Genomic DNA, 23,358 nt, shown 5'->3' on the forward strand with positions numbered 1-23,358 from the left:
TAAAATAAACATGTATCCAAATTAGTCAATATTGAATCAAAATCGGAATCAAATCACAAGAATGGAATTGAAATCTTGAAATTTTTGTCATGCAATAATAAAAACTGTATCCTACCAGTCATTGTACAATGTAAACATTGTAACATGTTGTCACTAAACTTCATAAAATTTTATTTAGTTACCAAATGTTTTGACAATCACAATCTCCACACAATCACACTCCAGCCCTGTGTTTCTAATAATCCTTTAGGTGAGTGTATATATGACATTGATTTTACCGAAGAAAAAAATAGATTTGGAATCCTTCGACTTATTATCTAGTGTCAGAAGTTGAACGATATCAAATGTTACTGTTATTTCTGTGATGTGAAAGATCCGCGCGCACTGCCGGAAATATGTGGCAGTGCAGTCGCATTTATTGGTGGTTGCTAGGAAACGGTCAACAGAAACGGTCAACAGAAATCTGGACATCACAGGGTAAGACGATGGGAAATAATGCTAACTTAATAGCCATAAAATATAATTATTTTTACCAGCCACAACTGTAAATATTAAAAATGGACACGTTTTGTGTATCTTTTTCTATTTCTACTGCTTACTGCACGGTAAAAGTTTAACGAAGGTCTGCACGGCTATCTATCTATCTATCTATCTATCTATCTATCTATCTATCTATCTATCTATCTATCTATCTATCTATCTATCTATCTATTATCGTTATCTATCTATCTGTATGTCTATCTGTATGTCTGTTTGTCTTTCTGTCTGTCTGTCTGTCTGTCTGTCTGTCTTGACAAGCCAGTTCTGGTTTTGTGTAATAAAATACATCTTCTCTTTTGAGGACTTTTGAATCTGTGATCCACAGACATTCAGCAAACATGTCTAAAAAAGCAGGGAAGAAAGGAGGTGGAAAACATGCCGGGATGACAGAGGAGGAGAGACAGCTGTACATGCAGCAAAAGTCTCAAGCTGAGGAGGATATTGCCAAGAGAAAAGAGGACATGCTCACCCAATTCCTCAAGGTGTGACAATTGTGTTTGAGCGGCTGACACGCACATATATATATATATATATACTGAAGTGAATATTTTAGATTTAGAAATCGTTGAGTGATGTCTTTTAGTTGTATAGTGCTTTTCAACAACATGTCGTTTCAAGGCAGTTTATGTAAATGTGACATGGTCAATGTTTACAATGTTTAGTCTCATTTGTCTAGAATAGATGGTGATGAAACTGAAAGACTTACACTTGTGTAGGTGTTCAGTTACATCTAATTGTTCTGATAGTATTTCATTTTTTAGATTCTGAATATATTTCAATATGGCATTACTGTAGAAATATAGCAAAATACTGTCTTATCCATTTTTGTATTAAGTTTTGAACAGTTTTGAAAAGAGTATAGAAACGTGCAAATTAAAAGATGTAATCATCAAAAGCATTTTGTGTCAAAGCAATGATAAATGATCCAAAGTTTGGCCCACATAGACTGCTGTTGTGCTCACTGCACACTGTGTGAAGAGTTTTGAAAAAGTGAGCTAAGTATTGAGAAATGGCTCCTGGCTATTGTAAAAATAAAACTCAGGCAATGGCGTTCTGCACCGGAAATGATTTGTTTTTTAGGATAAACTGCAGAAAGAGGAGAGGAACACCATTCTGAATCTCTACAAGCTGCGGCAGCAGTGGCGTGCTGTTTTAACACAGACCAAGACAGAAGAGCTACGCAATGACATCTCAGTCCTCAGCCAGAGCTTTGAGAGAGTCCTCGACCACAAAGACAACTTCATTAAGGTGACTATATAAAATATATAGACTTGCCTCTCAGTTTTAAATACTATAGCTTTCATTACAGAGTCTGGGAGTAACAAACGTGTGTGTGTGTGTGTGTGTGTGTGTGTGTGTGTGTGTGTGTGTGTGTGTGTGTGTGTGTGTGTGTGTGTGTGTGTGCGCGCGCGTGTGTGTGTGTGTGTGTGTGTGTTTTACAGAGTTTGGTGGCTGATCTGTCTGAGAGGGAGCAGCAGTCAGAGATGGCGCGCAGTTCTCATCTGCAGAACGTGGACTGTCTGTTAGAGCTTCATAGGAGTTGGCTGGCAGAACTGGAGTTCAACTTCAACACCGGTCTCCAAGAACTTAGCTCAGAGTATAATACTGAGAGGTAAACACAAACAATCACACAAAAGTTAGTGTTTTGTTTTCAAGGGTGTGAATTTGGCCAGTTTGCCAGTTCTTGACAATTTAAATCGGGTCATTCCTTTTAGGATATACCTTTTAACTTTAGAAAATGACAATGCTTTGGTTGTATACCAGAATTTCAGAAATAAACTCAGGTCAAGCTCGGGCACTTAAACTTTTTAATTATATCTTTATTCTTTATGCAATGACAAGAAGGTTAGGTAACACTTTATTTCGATTGTCCGCTTTAGACATTCTACTTACTATAAATGTAAGTATCTTTGCAACTACATGTCAACTAGCAGTCATTAAGAGTAGACTGTCCTTCACAGATATACATAAATGCCTCATTAGCGGCCATTTCAGTGGGCCACTATACGTAAGCCTTCCGCCATATTGGAATGGTCAAAACCAGTCTGTCAATGTTCAACATTCGAGAGCAAGTTGACTGTGCAACCATAGTTAGACGCAGTTAGAGTAACTTTAGAGTAACTTTGTAAGTACATGTTAACATTGTACTAATCCTAATGGTCTACTTATACTCTAATGAGAGTTAGTTGACATGTAGTTGCAAATTAATTAGAGATAGTAGAATGTCTAAAGTGGACTATCGTGATAAACTTTAAGAGGATTAACCCTCAGGGTTAACACAAGGTTAACAACAGGGTTGAACCTAGCTCTAAAAAAGAAGTAAACTCGAGGGTGTCAGCTTGAAGTTCATTTCAGTTTTGTTGTTGAATTTGTATATTTTCTGATTATCCATTGAAATATTGATATTATCATAAGCATTTATGTAATTTAATCCAATAAACTCCAACTAATACCATAAAACACTGCTAAATTCACAAGAGTATTACTAACAATGATGTTTACACTGTTTTCCCACCAAAAGTGATGTCATGAACAGGATTTCATACAAAAAATGTTATAATATTCTATACAAGAAGATCTATATGGGGACATGAAAATGCACTGCGAAGGATTGAGCCAATGTAGCATCATCTGTATGTTATTTCTTTTAAATTCCAGGGAGCAGATTCTTTCACAGCACCAGCAGGAGAGTGTGAATTTGGAGAATGTAATGTCTTCCATGGAAAAGCACTACGCTGATATTGACAGTGAGGCGAGACGTGACTACGAGAGCAATTGCAATCAAATTAAAAAGCAGGTACTGATTTTATTATGTTCATATTTATTCATTTGGCAGATGCTGTTATCCAAAATGACTTACAAATGAGGAACATCACCAGCAATTTGTCATAGTGCCATATTCATAGGTTTAGTAAAAACTAGATTAGTCAACAAGCTAGAGCAAAGGTAAAATTATATTTTTAGGGCCCGAGCACCGATGGTGAGAGGACCCTATTGTTTTTGCTCCGTTTATTAGGGCCCGAGCACCGATGGTGAGAGGACCCTATTGTTTTTGCTCCGTTTATTATTATTCTTCTTCTCCAAATTGAATCGCTTTTTAGAGGGCCTAAACATGCTCGAAAACTCATGAAACTTTGCACACGCTTCAGAAGTGGTGAAAATTTACGTGTGATATGGTTTTCAGAATTGGGGGGGGCAAATTCGGTAAATTATTGCCCCCACATTTTGCCCCGGCTCCTGGTTTCACGTACAGGTATGAAATTTGGTACATACATGTAATGACCCAATACCTACAGAAAAGTCTCTTGGAGCATAGCCCTAAACACAACAGGAAGTGAGCTATTTTGAACTTCCTCCTGGATTTTGGGCATTTTTCGTAATTTCCTGATGTTGTACTTTAACGAACTCCTCCTACAGATTTGATCCGATACTCTTCAAATTTGGTGAGTGTAATCTTAAGGCCTTTGTGACGTTAAATTGCGAAGATCTAGAGTTTTCGTCGAAGGGTGTGCCCTCGGCGGCCTGACAAACATCTATCTATAAATTACAGGAACGTCTGTCTGTCTGTCTGTCTGTGTGTGTGTGTGTCTGTTCCTCGCATATCTCTCGAACCGTTAGTCCGATTGATTTCAAACTCGACAGGTGTCTCGCCACGGGCACGAGTAAGTGCAGTGCCAAGTTTGACATTGTTTGGATGAGAAATGCAAAAGATATCGTTAAATATATCATTTTTAGAAGGTTGTGGTTTAAAAATAAACATTCTGACATTAGAGAGTTGTATCGGTCAAAGAAGCCCCAAGAAGGCTGTGGTTTAAAAATAAACATTCTGACATAAACACTCAGTCAGCTACACTGTTTACTTCTGAATATTATAGTTTGGTTCCCGAACGTGATAAATCCATCTATCTATAAATTACAGAAACGTCCGTCTGTCTGTCTGTGTGTTATTCGCATATCTCTCGAATGTGAGATAACCACTAAATGTGTGAAAACCACTATTTTCTGTTTCAAACTTTCACATAGAATCTTTAGGTTATAACAACATTGAAAATCAAAATCTGGATTTGAATTTTTTAAGATTTATTATAAAAACGGATTATTTTTTCCCAAAAATGCAATAAATTCATGACTTTTTTTTTTTTTTTCAAAATGCTATTAATCCATTGAATCAATATAAAGTTATTTTTGATCATATTGCCATCGCAAGAAATATCTCCTGAACTTTTTTGACGGCGATCAGCTCACAAAAACTGATTTTGCACGGGCACTTTGCACTGCTCCCTGAATCGAGGTGCTTATTCATTTGTGGATGTAAACTGAATCTGTATGTCAGCTATGCTGTTAGTGTTTACTTCTGAATATTATATTTCATTCTGGTGCGCTTAACGTTGTCGCTACTGTGTAATAATAGCCTATGCTATTCACCAACTAAACATATCCTATTCAATGCGTTCACAGTCTCTTTCACGGGCATCATTTGTAGTTGCCTATTCACAAACTGTTTGCTCAAGCATAGCGTTTTCTCGGAGTTCACTGTGTGCTTTTTACCATGCACAAATAAAAATGTCACTGAACTTTTGCTGTGTAATTGTAACAATGAGCACACACCAAACCAACAATTACTAAAAACACACACAAAAACTGATTTTGCACGGGCATTTTTTGCACTAGTTCACCCAATTTCGGCCTTTTGGTGATATATGCATGATCAGATAAGTTCAATATTAATGTTGCTTGCAGTTCTGATGTTGCTAGGCAACCACAGACAGCCTGCAGTAACTCAGGCATACAATTTTCAATCTGCCACAAACTTCACATGTTTGATAAGAGTCCTGTCCTGAACACATGCCAATGCTCATTATGATTATAGCAATAGCACCACCTGCTGGTAGCAGGAAGTGTGGCAAATACAAAACGTGCTCGAAAAATCATGAAACTTTGCACACGCTTCAGAAGTGGTGACAATTTACGTGTGATGTGGTTTTAAAAATTGGGTGGGGCAAAATGGCTTACTTATTGCCCCTACATTTTGCCCCGGCTCGACGTTTCACGTACAGGTATGAAATTTGGTACACACATGTAAAGACCCAATACCTACAAAAAAGTCTCTTGGAGCATAGCCCTAAACACAACAGGAAGTCAGTTATTTTGAACTTCCTGTCAGATTTTGGGCAGTTTTTGCCATTTCCTGATGTTGTACTTTAACAAACTCCTCCTACAGTTTTGATCTGATCCTCTTCAAATTTGGTGAGTGTAATCTTAAGGCCTTTCCTAAAGGTGCCGGGTGGCGGTGGCAGGGGTGCGAGGGCCCTTTTCATCGCTGCTTGCAGCTTTAATTAGGGCCCAAGCACCGATGGTGTGAGGACCCTCTTGGAATTGCTCTGTTTATTATTATTATTATTATTATTATTATTATTATTATTATTCTCCGCATTGAATTGCATTTTTGAGGGCCTAAACATGCTCGAAAACTCACGAAACTTTGCACACGCGTCAGAACTGGCGAAAATTTACATCTGATATAGGTTTCAGAATTGGACGGGGCAAAATGGCTCGATAGCGCCACCTATAAAAGTTCAACGGAGTGCGCCTCCCGCATCGTTCCACGTACGTGCACGAAATTCGGTACATACATGTAATTACCTAATACCTACAAAAAAGTCTCTTGGAGCGTAGCCCTAAACACAACAGGAAGTCAGCCATTTTGAACTTCCTCTCAGATTTTTGTGCAGTTTTTGCCATTTTCAGGCCTCGTACTTTAACGAACTCCTCCTACAGTTTTAATCTGATCATCTTCAAATTTGGTGAGTGTAATCTTCAGGCCTTTGCGACGTTAAATTGCGAAGATCTTGAGTTTTCGTCGAAGTGCGGGTCCTCGGCGGCCTGACAAATTTCGATGTTTCGCCATGAAACAGGAAGTTGCTGTAACTCAGGCATGGAATGTCCAATCTGCCCCAAACTTCACACTTTTGATAAGAGTTCTGTCCTGAACACATGACCATGCTCATATTCAGTTATAGTCATAGCGCCACCTGCTGGCAACAGGAAGTGACATGTTTAACACTGTTATGGACTCCTAATAACATATAAAAAAGTGCCAGCAAGTGCTAAACATGCTAACAACATACTAGAAGCATGCTAAAACATGCTAGCAAACTCTTAGCTAAGTGCTAAAGCATGCTATTATTGCAATTAAATAGGAATTTGCTGTAACTCAGGCATGGAATGTCCAATCTGCCCCAAACTTCACACTTTTGATAAGCGTTCTGTCCTGAACACATCTACATGAGAATATTCAGTTATAGTAATAGCGCCACCTACTGGTAACAGGAAGTGTCATGTTTAACACGTTGATGCCATTCTAGCAACATGTTAAAAATGCCATTGACTTCTAAACATGCTAGAAACATGTTAAAACATGCTAGCAATACTTAGCTAAGTGCTAAAGCATGCTAATTCAATGAAACAGGATGTTGTTGTTACTCAAGAAGGCAATGTCCAATCTGCACCAAACTTCACACTTTTGATAAGCGTTCTGTCCTGAACACATGACCATGCTTATATTCAGTTACAGTCATAGCGCCACCTGCTGGCAACAGGAAGTGACATGTTTAACACTGTTATGGACTCCTAATAACATATAAAAAAGTGCCAGCAAGTGTTAAACATGCTAACAACATACTACAAACATGCTAAAACATGCTAGCAAACTCTTAGCTAAGTGCTAAAGCATGCTATTATTGCAATTAAATAGGAATTTGCTGTAACTCAGGCATGGAATGTCCAATCTGCCCCAAACTTCACACGTTTGATAAGAATCATGGCCTGAACACATGTCTATGCTCAAATTTAGTTATAGTAATAGCGCCACCTACTGGCACCAGGAAGTGACATGTTTAACACGTTGATGCCGTTCTAGCAACATGTTAAAAATGCCATTGAGTTCTAAACATGCTAGAAACATGTTAAAACATGCTAGCAATACTTAGCTAAATGCTAAAGCATGCTAATTCAATGAAACAGGACTTTGTTGTTACTCAAGAAGGCAATGTACAATCTACCCCAAACTTCACACGTTTGATAAGAGTTATCTCTTGAACACATGTCCATGCTCATATTTAGTTATAGTCATAGCGCCACCTGCTGGCAACAGGAAGTGACGTTTAACACTGTTCTTGACTCCTAATAACATATAAAAAAATGCCAGTAGGTGCTAAACATCCTACCAACATACTAGAGACATGCTGAAACATACTAGCAAACACTTAGCTAAGTGCTAAAGAATGATATTACTGCAATTAAATATGAATTTGCTGTAACTCAGGCATGGAATGTCCAATCTGCCCCAAACTTCACACTTTTGATAAGCGTTCTGTCCTGAACACATGACCATGCTTATATTCAGTTACAGTCATAGCGCCACCTGCTGGCAACAGGAAGTGACATGTTTAACACTGTTATGGACTCCTAATAACATATAAAAAAGTGCCAGCAAGTGTTAAACATGCTAACAACATACTAGAAACATGCTAAAACATGCTAGCAAACTCTTAGCCAAGTGCTAACGCATGCTATTATTGCAATTAAATAGGAATTTGCTGTAACTCAGGCATGGAATGTCCAATCTGCCCCAAACTTCACACTTTTGATAAGAGTCATGGCCTGAACACATCTACATGAGAATGTTCAGTTATAGTAATAGCGCCACCTACTGGCAACAGGAAGTGACATGTTTAACACGTTGATGCCGTTCTAGCAACATGTTAAAAATGCCATTGAGTTCTAAACATGCTAGAAACATGTTAAAACATGCTAACAATGCTTAGGTACGTGCTAAAGAATGCTAATTCAATGAAACATGACTTTGTTGTTACTCAAGAAGGCAATGTCCAATTTGCACCAAACTTCACACGTTTGATAAGAGTTCTGTCCTGAACACACATCCATGCTCATATTCAGTTATAGTCATAACGCAACCTACTGGCAACAGAAACTGACATGGTTAACACAGTAATGCAGTACTAACCACATAATAATTGTGTACTAAGCATGCTAGAAACAGACTAAACATGCTAGCAACACTTAGCTGAGTCATGAAGCATGCTATTATCACCATTATACAAAACATTTTGTAACTGACTTTGACATACTCTTACTATATATACCTCCTTAAATGTACATTTCCCAACCATGCTCTGTCTTCCTAAAGCCACCGAGTGTTGATGGCACGGGTGCGAGGGCCCTTTCATCGCTGCTTGCAGCTTTAATTATTATTATTCTTCTCCAAAGTGAATCGCTTTTTAGAGGGCCTAAACATGCTCGAAAACTCATGAAACTTTGCACACGCTTCAGAAGTGGTGAAAATTTACGTGTGATATGGTTTTCAGAATTGGGGGGGGCAAATTCGGTAAATTATTGACCCCACATTTTGCCCCGGCTCCTGGTTTCACGTACAGGTATGAAATTTGGTACATACATGTAATGACCCAATACCTACAGAAAAGTCTCTTGGAGCATAGCCCTAAACACAACAGGAAGTGAGCTATTTTGAACTTCCTCCTAGATTTTGGGCATTTTTCGTAATTTCCTGATGTTGTACTTTAACGAACTCCTCCTACAGATTTGATCTGATCCTCTTCAAATTTGGTGAGTGTAATCTTAAGGCCTTTGTGACGTTAAATTGCGAAGATCTAGAGTTTTCGTCGAAGGGTGTGCCCTCGGCGGCCTGACAAACGTTCACCCAATTTCGGCCTTCTGGTGATATATGCATGATCAGATAAGTTCAATATTAATGTTGAATGCAGTTCCGATGTTGCTAGGCAACCACAGACAGCCTGCAGTAATTCAGCCATACAATTTCCCATCTGTCCCAAACTTCACATGTTTGATAAGAGTCCTGTCCTGAACACATGACCATGCTCATATTAGGTTATAGCAATAGCGCCACCTGCTGGTAGCAGGAAGTGTGGCAAATACAAAACATGCTCGAAAAATCATGAAACTTTGCATACGCCTCAGAAGTGGTGAAAATTTACGTGTGATATGGTTTTCAGAATTGGGGGGGGGGCAAATTCGGTAAATTATTGCCCCCACATTTTGCCCCGGCTCCTGGTTTCACGTACAGGTATGAAATTTGGTACATGCATGTATTGACCCAATACCTACAGAAAAGTTTCTTGGAGCATAGCCCTAAACACAACAGGAAGTGATCTATTTTGAACTTCCTCCTAGATTTTGGACATTTTTCATAATTTCCTGATGTTGTACTTTAACATACTCCTCCTACAGTTTTGATCTGATCCTCTTCAAATTTGGTGAGTGTAATCTTAAGGCATTTCCTAAAGGCGCCGGGTGGCGGTGGCAGGGGTGCGAGGGCCCTTTCATCGCTGCTTGCAGCTTTAATGTTTAGTAAAAACTAGATTAGTCAACAAGCTAGAGCAAAGGTAAAATTATATTTTGTTGGTTTTATTTTTGCAGAACAAAGAGGAAAATCAAACAGTGAAAGAACAGATGGAAGGGGTTATGGAAAAACTGTGGCAAGACATGAAGGAGGTTTCACACGAATATAACGAGTCCACCAAAGACAAAATCATCGCATTTAACTCTTTGGATGTCAAGGATAAACAGAGTGTTAAAGAGATCGATGCACTTCAAAAGCACATTCAGAAGCTGCAGGTCAGACAAAAATCCAGTGTGGGATGTGTTACTTTGGACAAGCATTTTTCTTCCAATTGTGATATTTCATCATTTTGATGATTTTATTGCAGTTTAAACTGTACAAAACTTTTGCAGGAGACCATCTCAGCTCTGCGCTGTCAGCTGAGCTCTAGTCAAAGTGGAGGAACAGTTCAGCAGCTTCGTTCAGACCGTGATGAGCTCGGCCAGGAAGTTCAACATCTCAGAGTCCAGCTCCGTGCGGCCCAAACCATTCGGAGAAAGCAGCTCACTAAACTTACCGTTCAAAGCAACAACGCTGCTAAAAAACTACAGGAGACAGTAGCTTTGGTAAATTTCTTACACCCACATTTAAACATTTTCCAAACAACTGCTTTATGCCTTCAAGTACTAGTTATATTTTGTTAATCCTGCAACAACATTCCTGTCCAAAAACATTGTCCTAACAACTATTCGTACCTCTAAATCTAAACCTAACCATAACTTCTCAAATCAGAGGGAAATGACAGCTGTATAAGAACGGTGAAACCCCTAATCATTGTTATAAGCCTTAACTGAACATTAACTGTAAACCTAGCCCTTGAATCTGATTGGTTGATTGGAATGTTGTTCCAGGATCAACAAGGATGTTGAAACTTGGTGAGATGCAATTTTGGATTGCTTAATAGAGTATTTTCACGCTCTGGCCAATAACTTTAATGACCAACATTTAAAATCTATTATATTTAATGTTTTACATGCTTAAAATGAGAATCGGGGACATACCAAAAACATCATAATTTCACGCTACATGCAAAACCATATCAGAGCACAGAATGTCTTTTAATGATACATTAACATTTAAGCATTTTATGCATAATAAAACATACAACTTTATTTAGTTTAGATACATCCTTATTAGTTAATATCTTAGTCAAGCTGAAACAGGAGAAACTGTGTCTTGTATCATTAGTAGACCAGAAATATATATTTTTTTCTTGCAACAGGGATGCATTTTGTATATTTATTGGAAGTAGAGATTATGTAATTCTGGAACTAAATGAATTAATATTAGCAATACTCTCAACATCCAATCAGTCACCCATTCTGTCTCTTCATAGGGGGAAAGGTTGATGCGTCTCTCTGAGGTGTGCAGTAAGATGGAGACGGAGCACGAGAAGGTTCTGCCCTTCTACAAATCATCATTGAGTGAAGAAGAGCTGAGTCAGGAGAAAGCCAATGCCATGAAGTCGGCGGATGAGAAACTCACTCAGGTTTATTAAAATCACACTCCATCACAATCCCACAAACTACTGTAAACCACTTGCTTTTAAATCTGCCATCATTCTGACATGGAGTGGCCGCTTTTTACAATCCAATTAATTCCAGATAGAAAAATCAAAATCATTATTTTCTCAATGGATATCCTGTTTCACTCAGATATATGTCGCTTTGGGGGAAGTCATTTCAGATATTTCATGCAGTTTCATTACTGCATTATTCTAGTCATCTGTTAAATTCAGTAGGCTATATCTTTTGTGTTGTCTTTTGACTTTTCTCCCCTTGTCCTATCCTCTGTCCACAGCTAGTACATGACTATTCTCCTCTTGGGAAGTTTTGGCAACGTTACAACAAGGTTCAGCTTGACAGTTCGTGTCTGAAGCGAGAGAAAGAGCTTCTGTTACAGGAGAATGAACGACTGAGGACCAATCTGAAGCAGTACCTGGATGAAGTTTCGGTCTCTGATGAGAGTTTTCAGCAACAAAAGCTTCTGCTGGTGTCTTCTTCAACTCTACAGACCCCTGCTACCACTGAGAGACGCGGTCAAAAGTGCTATGTGGTCCAAGAAGCAGCGAATATTGTGCAGAAACAGCTTTAAGGAATAAATGTGAAACGTTTAATGTAAAAGTGTGTTTCTGGAAGCAATTAAAATGTTTTTATGCCTCTGGCATGCAGTCGGTGAGTCTGTTTACTGCAATGATCTCAGTATATTTTATATTAAATTTAGGATTTTAGGACACTTCCTCAAATCCCACAACTTTATATTAACTTGTGCAATTATGTAAATGTGTTGACCGATGCTGTTTCATTACCTCAAGATGGCGCCAAATCATTGAAGATTGTCCTTTATACATCTGGAAAACAGGTCGATAGCCTGACTACTTCCGCTCAATTTCAGTTCGCTTCTGTACTCCGTCTGAGCTAGCGACCTATCTCCCAGTTTTCCTCCGGCCTCAAAACAGCCGGCCAATCAACGAACAGAGGGCGGGCTGAGAGCCTTGTACAAATCGTACTCGGTTACTAATGTAACCTCGGTTCTCTCTAGAAGAGGGAACGAGTATTGCGTAAGTAGCTTACGCATCGGGAAAGTCTTCTTTCTTCGAGATCTGAAGCCAAAAAATTATCCTTAATTTTGTATTCATTGTCAACGCAGTGCAGCAGCTGACAGACCTAGGCAGGCTAAATAAGCGTGCTCATTGGCTGCTCGGCTGCAACTGCTTAAGCCTATCGGTGAGCGCTCTGAACGCGGCAACCAATGAGGGCGCTTCGCGCCCTCCACACCCTTCTAACCGTCAGAATGGGCGTGGCCAGCGTGTATATATTCAGCGCTCACAGGCTAAAATTCTGGTTTTCGCAGTCTGAAGCGCAAAAGCTCGTGGCGCGACACGGCAGGTTACGCAATACTCGTTCCCTCTTCTAGAGAGAACCGAGGTTACATTAGTAACCGAGTACGTTCTCTTACGAGAGGTTCTCTCGTATTGCGTAAGTAGCTTACGCATCGGGAACCCTTTGTCAACGCCGTGTGCGCCGAGCATCCAGCCCATGAATCCCAGGGGAACCGGGGAAAACACTCTGCTGGGAAATGTGGCCGGTCGGAGAGACGGGCCAGCGCAGTACATGCACTTCATGCAGCATATGAAATAGAGCGGCGCGGCCGGTCTATAAACATAACAGTACAAACAGTAGGGCCGGCGGAGCGAGCCCATACAGTACATAAGCACTCATAAGGGTAGGAGAAAACGACATAGTCGGTCTCACATGAAGAGAAAAATTCCCGCGCGGCAGAGAATAATGCGGGCGGCCAGCAGCGCGGGCCAGCACCGATAACAGCGCGTAACGGGAAATAGGAAACAGAACGGATCAGCCGGTCTGAGTCAAACACTTCACCCTGAGTAGTTACCAGAATAGCGCCAGCATATGAACGTAGTCTGCACACGGGAGCTGGGCAGAGCATACATGTCACTTATACTGACAATATTTTTGCCTGTAGGGCAGGAACTTCCAGGTTATAAAACCTCACGAATGTTGACGGGGAGGCCCAGCTCGCCGCCATACGAATGTCGTGGATAGAAATTCCGCTGGACCAGGCCCACGACGAGGCCATGCCTCTAGTGGAATGGGCTCTGATGCCCAGAGGGCACTGCAGGTGTTTGGAGGCATAAGCTGCTGCTATCGCGTCCACTATCCACCTGGACAAGCTCTGCTTCGAGGCGGCAAGACCTTTGGTGCGTCCGCCGAAGGAAACAAAGAGCTGCTTTGAACGCCTGAAAGCGGCGGAGCGCGTGATGTAAACTCTCAGCGCCCGGACAGGGCATAGGAGGTTATCACTGTCCCCACTATCGGATGCTGGCAGAGCCGAGAGGGAAATAACTTGTGCCCTAAACAGGGTTCCAATCGCTTTGGGGATGTAACCGTGCCTCGGTCTGAGAATGACTTTCGAGTCATTCGGCCCGAACTCGAGACATGCAGGGCTAACAGATAGCGCGTGCAAATCACCCACTCGTTTGACTGAAGACAGAGCTATCAGAAAAACGGTTTTAAGCGACAGATACTTTAGATCCGCGGATTCAAGCGGTTCAAAGGGAAAAGCCTTTAGGGCCGCCAGGACCAAGGACAGATCCCACGAGGGAACCGAGGGGGGCCGCGGGGGATTCATCCGTCTAGCTCCTCTGAGGAAGCGGATAATGAGCTCATTCCTTCCCATTTCCCGGCCGCGCGTCGTCTCAGCGAACGCTGTAATAGCGGCCACATATACTTTGAGCGTGGAAGGGGATCTGCCCTTTTCCAACAGCTCTTGTAAGAAGGAGAGCACCCGCGGGACCCCGCATGCGCGCGGATCCAGGTTTTGAGTAGCGCACCATTTAGAAAACACCGACCATTTAGACGCATAGAGCCGTCTCGTGGAGGGGGCTCTCGACTGTGTGATCGTGTTCACGACCCCTTCTGACAGGTCAACGGGTATCCGTTGATCACCCATGCATGCAGCGACCAGCGCTCTGGATGGGGATGCCAGATCGATCCAGCGGCTTGGGAGAGGAGATCCTTTCTCACCGGGATCGGCCACGGGGGTGAGTGCGACAGCCTCACTAGCTCTGGGTACCAAGTTTGGTTTTCCCATCGCGGGGCTATAAGCAGCACTGAGTGGTGCGTTTCTCTGATCCTCGAAATGACCTGTGGCAACAGGGAGATCGGAGGAAAAGCATACAGCGGGAGGCTGGGCCATGTCTGGGACAGCGCGTCCTCGCTCTTCAAATTAAAACTTCAGGCATTGAGCATTGTCTTTCGACGCAAAGAGGTCGATTTCCGCTCTGCCGAATAGGCGCCAGAGAAACTGGACTGTCTGGAGGTGCAGAGACCATTCTCCCGGGGGAATGTTGTCCCTGGACAGTCTGTCTGGACCGACATTCAGGTGGCCCGGTACGTGCGCGGCTCTCAGCGAGCGCAGCGAGCGGTAAGCCCACACGAGAAGGCGTTCTGTCAGCCTGCACAGATTCCTGGATCTGACACCGCCCTGTCGGTTCACATAGGATACCACGGACATGTTGTCCGAGCGGACTAGCACATGGTGATCCCGTATGAATGGGAGGAAGCGCCTGAGCGCGTTCTCGACCGCTATCATCTCCAAACAGTTTATGTGGAGGCATTTTTCCCGGTCTGACCATAGGCCAAAAGCCGGTTTGCCCTCGAACAGAGCGCCCCAGCCTGAGGTGGAAGCGTCCGTCGAGATAATTTTGCGGTGTGAGATAGCTCCCATTGTCACTCCCCGCTGGTACCAGTCGGCCGCTAACCAGGGCTTCAGAGCTGAAACGCAGCTCTGAGTCACTCTGATGCGAATACCGCCGGAAGCCCATGCTCTGTGAGGCACTCGGGCATTCAGCCAGCATTGTAGCGGGCGCATTCGTAAAAGACCCAGCCGAAGCACTGCTGCGGCTGAGGCCACACAACCCAGTAGCCTCTGAAATGTTTTGAGAGGTACGGTGCTGCCCGGCCGGAGAGACGCGGCCAGGCGTCGAATGCAGCGCGCGCGCTGTGTCGACAGGCGGGCCGTGTACTGATATACCTGACCGTCGAAGGCGAATCTCAAGAATGGCCTGTGACGGGGTATTATCAGGATCTGAAAAGCACGCGTCTTTTAGATCGAGAGATATAAACCAGTCCCTCGGGCGAATTTGCGCGAGAATTTGTCTGGTTGTGAGCATTTTGAACGGTCTTCTCATAAGAGCCTCGTTCAAACGTCTCAGATCCAAAATTGGTCTGAGTGCTCCGTCCTTCTTGGGAACGAGGAAATAACGACTGTAAAAGCCCGACTCGCTCATGGAAGGGGAAACCGGTTCCATAGCCCTTGTGCACAGAAGTGTAGCTATTTCTGCTCGAAGTAGATGTGCTACTTCCCCATTCACTCTGGTCTCGATACGCGCTTGAAAGCGCGGAGGGCGGCGAGCGAACTGCAGAGTATAGCCCTGTTTTACTGTGCTTAGCACCCGTTCTGATGCGCCTGGAATAGTTTCCCACGCTTTTGCGTGTGCAGCCAGGGGCAGAATGGCCTCCGGGCTCCGATCGCCGCGCATCGCGGGCTCGAGAGCTCGAAACGGAGGGGCGGGCGCGGCGCGCGCGCTCTTGGTGCTTAGATACGGCAGATCGCACGCAGCGATAGCTGGCCGTTTTACACACAGTGTCCCGGTGGCTTTAGACGGGGAACATAAAGTGTGAGGCGCGACGCGCGATGGCGGCGTCGGGGCGAAAATGTTCGTTAGTATGTGTGAGCGCTCGAGGGCGGGCACAGGAGTTACATTCAGGGGCGGGCGACATTTTTCTGGGTTGCCGTGAGAACGGCGGATGCGCGCAGGCGAGCGGGTAGATACCGGCTCGTTGACTGCGGGGTAAACAGCGGGAGACCGCGGGAGACCGTCCGCTCCTGCCATCCCTCGTGAGCGGCGTATTGCACGGCTCGAACAGAGGGAGAGGAAACTCGCTCCGGGACCGTCCGCTTCTGCCATCCCTTGTGAGCGGCTCAGTTTGCGCGGCTCGAACAGAGGGAGAGGAAACTCGCTCCGAGACCGTCCGCTCCTGCCATCCCTCGTGAGCGGCGTATTGCACGGCTCGAACAGAGGGAGAGGAAACTCGCTCCGAGACCGTCCGCTTCTGCCATCCCTTGTGAGCGGCGTACTGCACGGCTCGAACAGAGGGAGAGTACGGGTATCTATCACATTCTCCTCATCTCCTGACGCGGCGGCGGCGCGGGCAGAGCCGGCGGTAGAGCGGCCGGGAGGGAGAGGGCGAGAGAGAGCTCGAGGGAGAGGTTCCGGCGAGCTCCTCAGTCACAACAGTCTCCGGTGGTCGCTGCGAGCGGCGCTTCTTATTGCGCGGCCCGGCAGGGACAGGCGGAGCGACAGCTTGGTCGAAAGCTTCAAGTCGAGCCCGCAGGGTCGACATTGAAAGCTCTTCGCACTCGGAGAGTGCGGTGGCGGCGTGCCCGCGGCCCAGGCGGAGAGCGCAGAGAGGTGGCGGTCTCCGTTGCTGAGCGGGGCGCGGCACGAGCCGCAAAAACGAGGCGTTTTTACAAAAACGCCTCGTGCTCTTTTAGAGTACACACAGAAACAGTAATAATGTAAAGGATATGTCGCCGGATAGCGTAGCAGGCACGGATGGCTGAAGGCGGCGAAGACGGCCGGCTTCCTCAGGCGCTGTCCTAAGCTTGCTGGTCGCTGGTTTCAACGGCGGCGGCTCTCAAGATCCAGCGATGCGAAGAGCGTCGCTGAAGACAAGAAAATCAGAATTTTAGCCTGTGAGCGCTGAATATATACACGCTGGCCACGCCCATTCTGACGGTTAGAAGGGTGTGGAGGGCGCGAAGCGCCCTCATTGGTTGCCGCGTTCAGAGCGCTCACCGATAGGCCAATGAGCACGCTTATTTAGCCTGCCTAGGTCTGTCAGCTGCTGCACTGCGTTGACAATGAATACAAAATTAAGGATAATTTTTTGGCTTCAGATCTCGAAGAAAGAAGACTTTCCCGATGCGTAAGCTACTTACGCAATACGAGAGAACCTCTCGTAAGAGAACCTGTCCATGTCATTGTCCTCAGCCAAATTGGAGCTACAGCTTTCATAGTTTTGTGTAGCTAAAAACTGTTATTTAGAAAAAAAACTCCATCAATAGCAAGTTTAAGCTGTTATCATTCACATCAACTGATCAAAAACATGAAATTATATATCAATTCTACAAATAAATTCTATTTGACAACTGTCCCCATGTTTTTGGTCAGTCCTGTCACGTTTACATAAAACTCTACATAAAATGTGTGAAATACGCCTTTAAGGGTATCACTCAGAGGAAGGGACATCATTTGACCCAGGTGAAGCTGATATTGATCAAGGCTGAATTCTGTCATTGAATTGTATTTTAAGCTTGTTTTTGTATGTTTTTTTTTAGGAAGACGAGCTAAAGGGTCAGGCCCTGTCACGGTAAAACATTCCAGAAAATAATGAAAATGTTTTAAATCCAAAACATGTCTAAAAAGGTTACTGAAATTCCTTGCTTGCATGTTAACAGTTTTCCTGCTAGCATGCTGAGTAATGGCAGTTTAAAATGGCCAACCGTCAGGTCCTGTCACTTCAGGTCCTGTCACATTCCTGTGTGACACGGCCTTACAAATTAATGTTATTGTTCTTTTTTATTACATTTATTGCATATATTATGTATTTAACGCATGCAATAGTAAAATGAAGGCCCAGGTGCTTGATTTTTATACAACTGACACACACAAATAAATGCAATAATTCTATTGTATTGTACTGTATAAGCCTAAGTACCATAGTTACCTCAAAATACTATTCAATAAAAATATTATTGAACACAATTACCTCAAAATAGTATTGAACAAAAATAGGCCTGTATTTTTTCCCCCGGCAAAATCAATGTCATATACACTCACCTAAAGGATTATTAGGAACACCTGTTCAATTTCTCATTAATGCAATTATCTAATCAACCAATCACATGGGAGTTGCTTCAATGCATTTAGGGGTGTGGTCCTGGTCAACACAATCTCCTGAACTCCAAACTGAATGTCAGAATGGGAAAGAAAGGTGATTTAAGCAATTTTGAGCGTGGCATGGTTGTTGGTGCCAGACGGGCCGGTCTGAGTATTTCACAATCTTCTCAGTTACTGGGATTTTCACGCACAACCATTTCTAGGGTTTACAAAGAATGGTGTGAAAAGGGAAAAACATCCAGTATGCGGCAGTCCTGTGGGCGAAAATGCCTTGTTGATGCTAGAGGTCAGAGGAGAATGGGCCGACTGATTCAAGCTGATAGAAGAGCAACTTTGACTGAAATAACCACTCGTTACAACCGAGGTATGCAGCAAAGCATTTGTGAAGCCACAACACGCACAACCTTGAGGCGGATGGGCTACAACAGCAGAAGACCCCACCGGGTACCACTCATCTCCACTACAAATAGGAAAAAGAGGCTACAATTTGCACAAGCTCACCAAAATTGGACAGTTGAAGACTGGAAAAATGTTGCCTGGTCTGATGAGTCTCGATTTCTGTTGAGACATTCAGATGGATAGTCAGAATTTGGCGTAAACAGAATGAGAACATGGATCCATCATGCCTTGTTACAACTGTGCAGGCTGGTGGTGGTGGTGTAATGGTGTGGGGGATGTTTTCTTGGCACACTTTAGGCCCCTTAGTGCCAATTGGGCATCGTTTAAATGCCACGGCCTACCTGAGCATTGTTTCTGACCATGTCCATCCCTTTATGACCACCATGTACCCATCCTCTGATGGCTACTTCCAGCAGGATAATGCACCTTGTCACAAAGCTCGAATCATTTCAAATTGGTTTCTTGAACATGACAATGAGTTCACTGTAGTAAAATGGCCCCCACAGTCACCAGATCTCAACCCAATAGAGCATCATTGGGATGTGATGGAACGGGAGCTTCGTGCCCTGGATGTGCATCCCACAAATCTCCATCAACTGCAAGATGCTATCCTATCAATATGGGCCAACATTTCTAAAGAATGCTTTCAGCACCTTGTTGAATCAATGCCACGTAGAATTAAGGCAGTTCTGAAGGCGAAAGGGGGTCAAACACAGTATTAGTATGGTGTTTGATAAATATAACAATACGTTTAATTTGTCAACTTAAGAGTACTTTTCTTTTCAATTGAAATCTATTATGTAAAAATGAATCATAAAAAGGCTTGTATCTGCAAGAATATGCATTTTATTCTGTTGTAAATTACTTAATCATAGCATAGGCTACAGTATAATACAGTCAGTGGCATCTGTGAAAATTAGACCAGTTCATGGGAACCATAACGATCAGATGAATTACTCACCCACTAATAGGTTCTCCACCTATAACCATTTGAAACACATAAACACACAGAGCATAAATCTGTCTGGCTGTTCAGGAATTGTCTTTATAGTTCTTATAGCTATAAACTCATATTAAAATATGTGTTGAGAAACTACCACACCAAAACACAGGAAGCAGAAAAAATGTGGGAGTATGAGAGCAAAGGTTTCAAAAGTTTAGTTCAGGTTTATATTGAAACATTTTTATTAAAAGTGTAAGACAACAGGTTTCAAACAGTAAATATAAAATCATTTCAAACTGTTACAAAGTTGAGAAAATACTTTAGTTCGATATGTTTGTACAAAACTATAGTTTCGCTGTAAAAGCTTGTTTACTGGCCATTTCATTTGAAATATAATACAAGTACTTCATTATGATTTGTTCATAAGGCATGCACAACACCTCTCAAAGAAAAACAACTTCACCCAAATTCAATCAATATGCTATTTTACTGACATTATCAGATAATTATTTTATAAATTCCAAATGTAAATACCCCAGATTTGACATTGGGGGATAATTTGAGTGCAATCTGAATGGTATGGCACAGATGCACAGTGGTATGGCAGTAACAGCTGTTGACTGAATTGGGTACTTCATGAACACACTAGATAACATATATTTAAGAAGAACACTCACTCTCAAAAGCACAAACAGCAAACGTATGGCTTCACTCGATGAGTTACACAAACTTGGCATTAACAGAACATTTTAAGTAACCACACACTTACATACCGTACATACACATCAAGATGTAATGTAAAAATCAGTGCTTTCAATGTGAAGCTCATTAATCTGGTAATTCTGGCACCTCCACCATACACTCTTAAAAAATAAAGGTTCTAAAAGAGGGTTTTCACAGTAATGCCACAGAACAGGGGTGTCCGATCCTGGAGATCAAACACACCTAACTATCAAGAGTTCAGCTGCTTCAGTTGGGTTTGATCAGGGCTGGAGCTGAACTTTGCAGGGAGGTACATCTCCAGGAGCAGGATTGGGCATCCTTGCCATAGAAGAACCATTTTGGGTTCCCTAAAGCCAATTCACACTGCACTGACAGACACCGACCAATGACAACAGATACTTCGTCAGGTTTGGTTGGATCCGTGTGTTAATTATTTCCTTAGTTGAAAGAACCTTTTATTCTAAAGCACTTTTATAGTTTCCAAAGGTTCCATTAATGTGAAAGGTTCTTTATAGAACCATCAATGCCAATAAAGAACCTTTCCTTTAAAGACTTTATATAAAAAAAAAAAAACGAAGCTGCTCTGGTTTAAAGATATTTAAACCACTTAATGGCACATTTTTTTACATCAGGAATACATTTTACATCAAAATACATTTATTTTGTCATGGTTGTATCAGTTTTATCATGGATGTGTGCCAATTATTGATAATATCCTGAACATTGGTCACGGAAGACGGTTCAACCTGCATTTGTTCATTTGCATCAAGTTCCTTCAATCCATTCTCCGCCTCTATGTGCGGACAGCACTGGTTTTATGAAACGACCTGCTGTGCCAGTAGTCAGGATTATCAAAAGCTTTATGTTCCATCCCTGCACGCACTTTTACATACGCTCCAGACCCCGGTCCCCCTGAACACTCCCCGTCCCTCAGTCCAACACTCTCCTCGTCTTCTCCCTCCATGTTCTGGTACTCAGCTTCCGAGGCTCCACCTGCAGCCAACGAGTCCATATCCTCATATTCATACACTTCTCCTTCCCCTTCCATTAACCCCTGCACCCTGAGCGAATTCCTTAGCCGAGGCTGGCTGTTCGTGTACTGATAGTCATCCTCCACATACTCGTCTACATCGTCTTGTGGCGATCTTTTGAGAAGAGGGTGGGAAACTGGTCTTGGGAGGTGAAGTTTGACAACCATGTTGGTTGCTGGTGCTCCTCCTCCTCCTCCAGCACGGATGTCCATGTACTCGTACTGAACCTCCTGAAGATCTAGATCAGCATCCATGTACTCGGCTTCACTGGACAGGAAATCGCCATCGCTGTGACTCCTTTGGTCAGTCGAGGACTGGGAGAGACCTCCGCTACTTTCTGAGCCCTCGATCGATGATCTCTTACTGGGTCTGCCGGACCCTTGAGGTTTGTGATTGCTGTACAACCCGGCAGGGTTGAAGGAGGCACTGCGGTTTCGTGGCGGTCGCTGATTGTAATCTTTAAGCTGCCCTGGTATATGGCTGAGTGAGAGAGTCTGGTTGTTCATATACTCGTATTCTTCACCTGGCCCGTTGCGGGCTTCTAAAAAGTCGCCCGAATGACCTCTTGACAGTCTCCTTTGAGAACGTGTTGAACGTGATGATGGTAATAGAAGAGTTTCTGAAGAAAATCATAAAACAAGAGATGTGTTAACACGAGTACTCATGAATATGAAAGTCAATGTCCACCTCCGATAAAAAAATTATAAAAAGAAATTGCGATTGCGACTTTATTTCTTAGCTTTTTCAGCAACGTTGGTTCCGGAATCCATTCATTTTTCCCATAGGGATGTTCAAAAAAGTCTTGGTTAAAGTGCCATGAACCAAGCCAACCAGATATGATGTGAATCACAACAATTATTTGAAGCAAAAAAGTATTTGAAAATCGGACAAAAAGACAAAAGTACAAGACTTAACGACTTTAATGAGGGAAATAATTCCAATCCCATGAAGCATTGTGAACAACATAATCGAATTAATAAACGATGGAGAAATATAAAACTATTCATTTAAAGTTGTTGATATGAAGTATAATAAGTATAAGTGTTTTGAGAATATAGGGAGACCGACTCGATTACGTCATTTGCAGTGCTTTATGGGAGTGGGTGGAGCTAAGAAGCTCTTTTGGCATGATTTTCTTGTCGCAACTCGCAACATCATGGATAATGTAGTTTTCACCCCAAATTCAGCTGTTAAACACAATTATTGTAAAAAATAAGTTGAAATAATGCAGACTGATGGCTTTAACAGAAGCAAATACCATCGATTAATAACCTCAGGGCTCACAACAGGTCTGTCACAACAACAATCATTATCAATTTCCTATGGAGAAAATGAATGGAGTATTTACTTCCAGAACCCAACCGTTGCACTCTATTCTGAATTTAACATAATTGACCTAGTGTCAGGGATGAGAGGGATGGACTTATGGACAGTCTTTACAATGGCATGTACTGTATTAAGGTACTAATCATGTAATTTTCACAAGTCAAAACTTTCAAAACGGAGATTTTGTCTTCTGAAAGTTTTTTCAGAAAGGCGTTTTGTCCGCTGAACAATCAGTATATTGTTAAACAACAGTACAATGGTTTGAGTGTACTTGTGCAGTGCAGCCCTGAATAACATTCATTGTGACTTCATACGTCATAATTATATATTTATATTTCAGTGTAGTTTTATATCTCACAACGTAAATGTATTTCTTATTTTAAACATTATCTCACAATATTTTTTTTACTCTAAAGGCAGAAATGGGCTTCCGCAGATAATTCATTATGGCTTCACATGACCTTAAAAA

The 23,358-nt window shown here is 42.6% G+C and overlaps 2 protein-coding genes across 3 annotated transcripts in view; one reads left to right on the forward strand and one right to left on the reverse strand.

Annotated features, from left to right (window-relative positions):
* The first annotated feature begins 871 nt into the window (after positions 1-871).
* On the forward strand, positions 872-12,143 carry LOC308699770 (dynein regulatory complex subunit 2-like). Its single transcript, XM_081380736.1, has 8 exons — positions 872-1,022; positions 1,621-1,788; positions 1,983-2,152; positions 3,199-3,337; positions 10,018-10,215; positions 10,333-10,545; positions 11,316-11,468; positions 11,780-12,143. Exons 1-8 carry the CDS (start codon positions 879-881, stop codon positions 12,071-12,073), a joined length of 1,479 nt encoding a protein of 492 aa, XP_081236862.1. The 5' UTR covers positions 872-878; the 3' UTR covers positions 12,074-12,143.
* Positions 12,144-20,011: 7,868 nt separating this feature from the next.
* The window catches only part of erbb3a (erb-b2 receptor tyrosine kinase 3a), a 31,247-nt gene continuing 27,900 nt past the window's right edge, over positions 20,012-23,358 (reverse strand). For both annotated transcript variants that reach the window (XM_081380922.1, XM_081380921.1), the window contains one exon: positions 20,012-22,182. In XM_081380922.1, the coding sequence (XP_081237048.1) occupies positions 21,326-22,182 (857 nt within the window). In that variant the 3' untranslated portion in view covers positions 20,012-21,325. The remainder of the gene's footprint in view (positions 22,183-23,358) is intronic.

The sequence above is a fragment of the Scardinius erythrophthalmus genome (genome assembly GCF_964197995.2).
Source record: "Scardinius erythrophthalmus genome assembly, chromosome: 12".
NCBI lineage: Eukaryota > Metazoa > Chordata > Actinopteri > Cypriniformes > Leuciscidae > Scardinius > Scardinius erythrophthalmus.

Coding starts and splice junctions, on each gene's coding strand:
- LOC308699770 (XM_081380736.1), top strand. CDS start 879: ATGTCTAAAAAAGCAGGGAAGAAAGGAGGTGGAAAACATGCCGGGATG. Junction 10,546..11,315: donor TACAGGAGACAGTAGCTTTG/GTAAATTTCTTA, acceptor GTCTCTTCATAG/GGGGAAAGGTTGATGCGTCT. Junction 11,469..11,779: donor CGGATGAGAAACTCACTCAG/GTTTATTAAAAT, acceptor CTCTGTCCACAG/CTAGTACATGACTATTCTCC.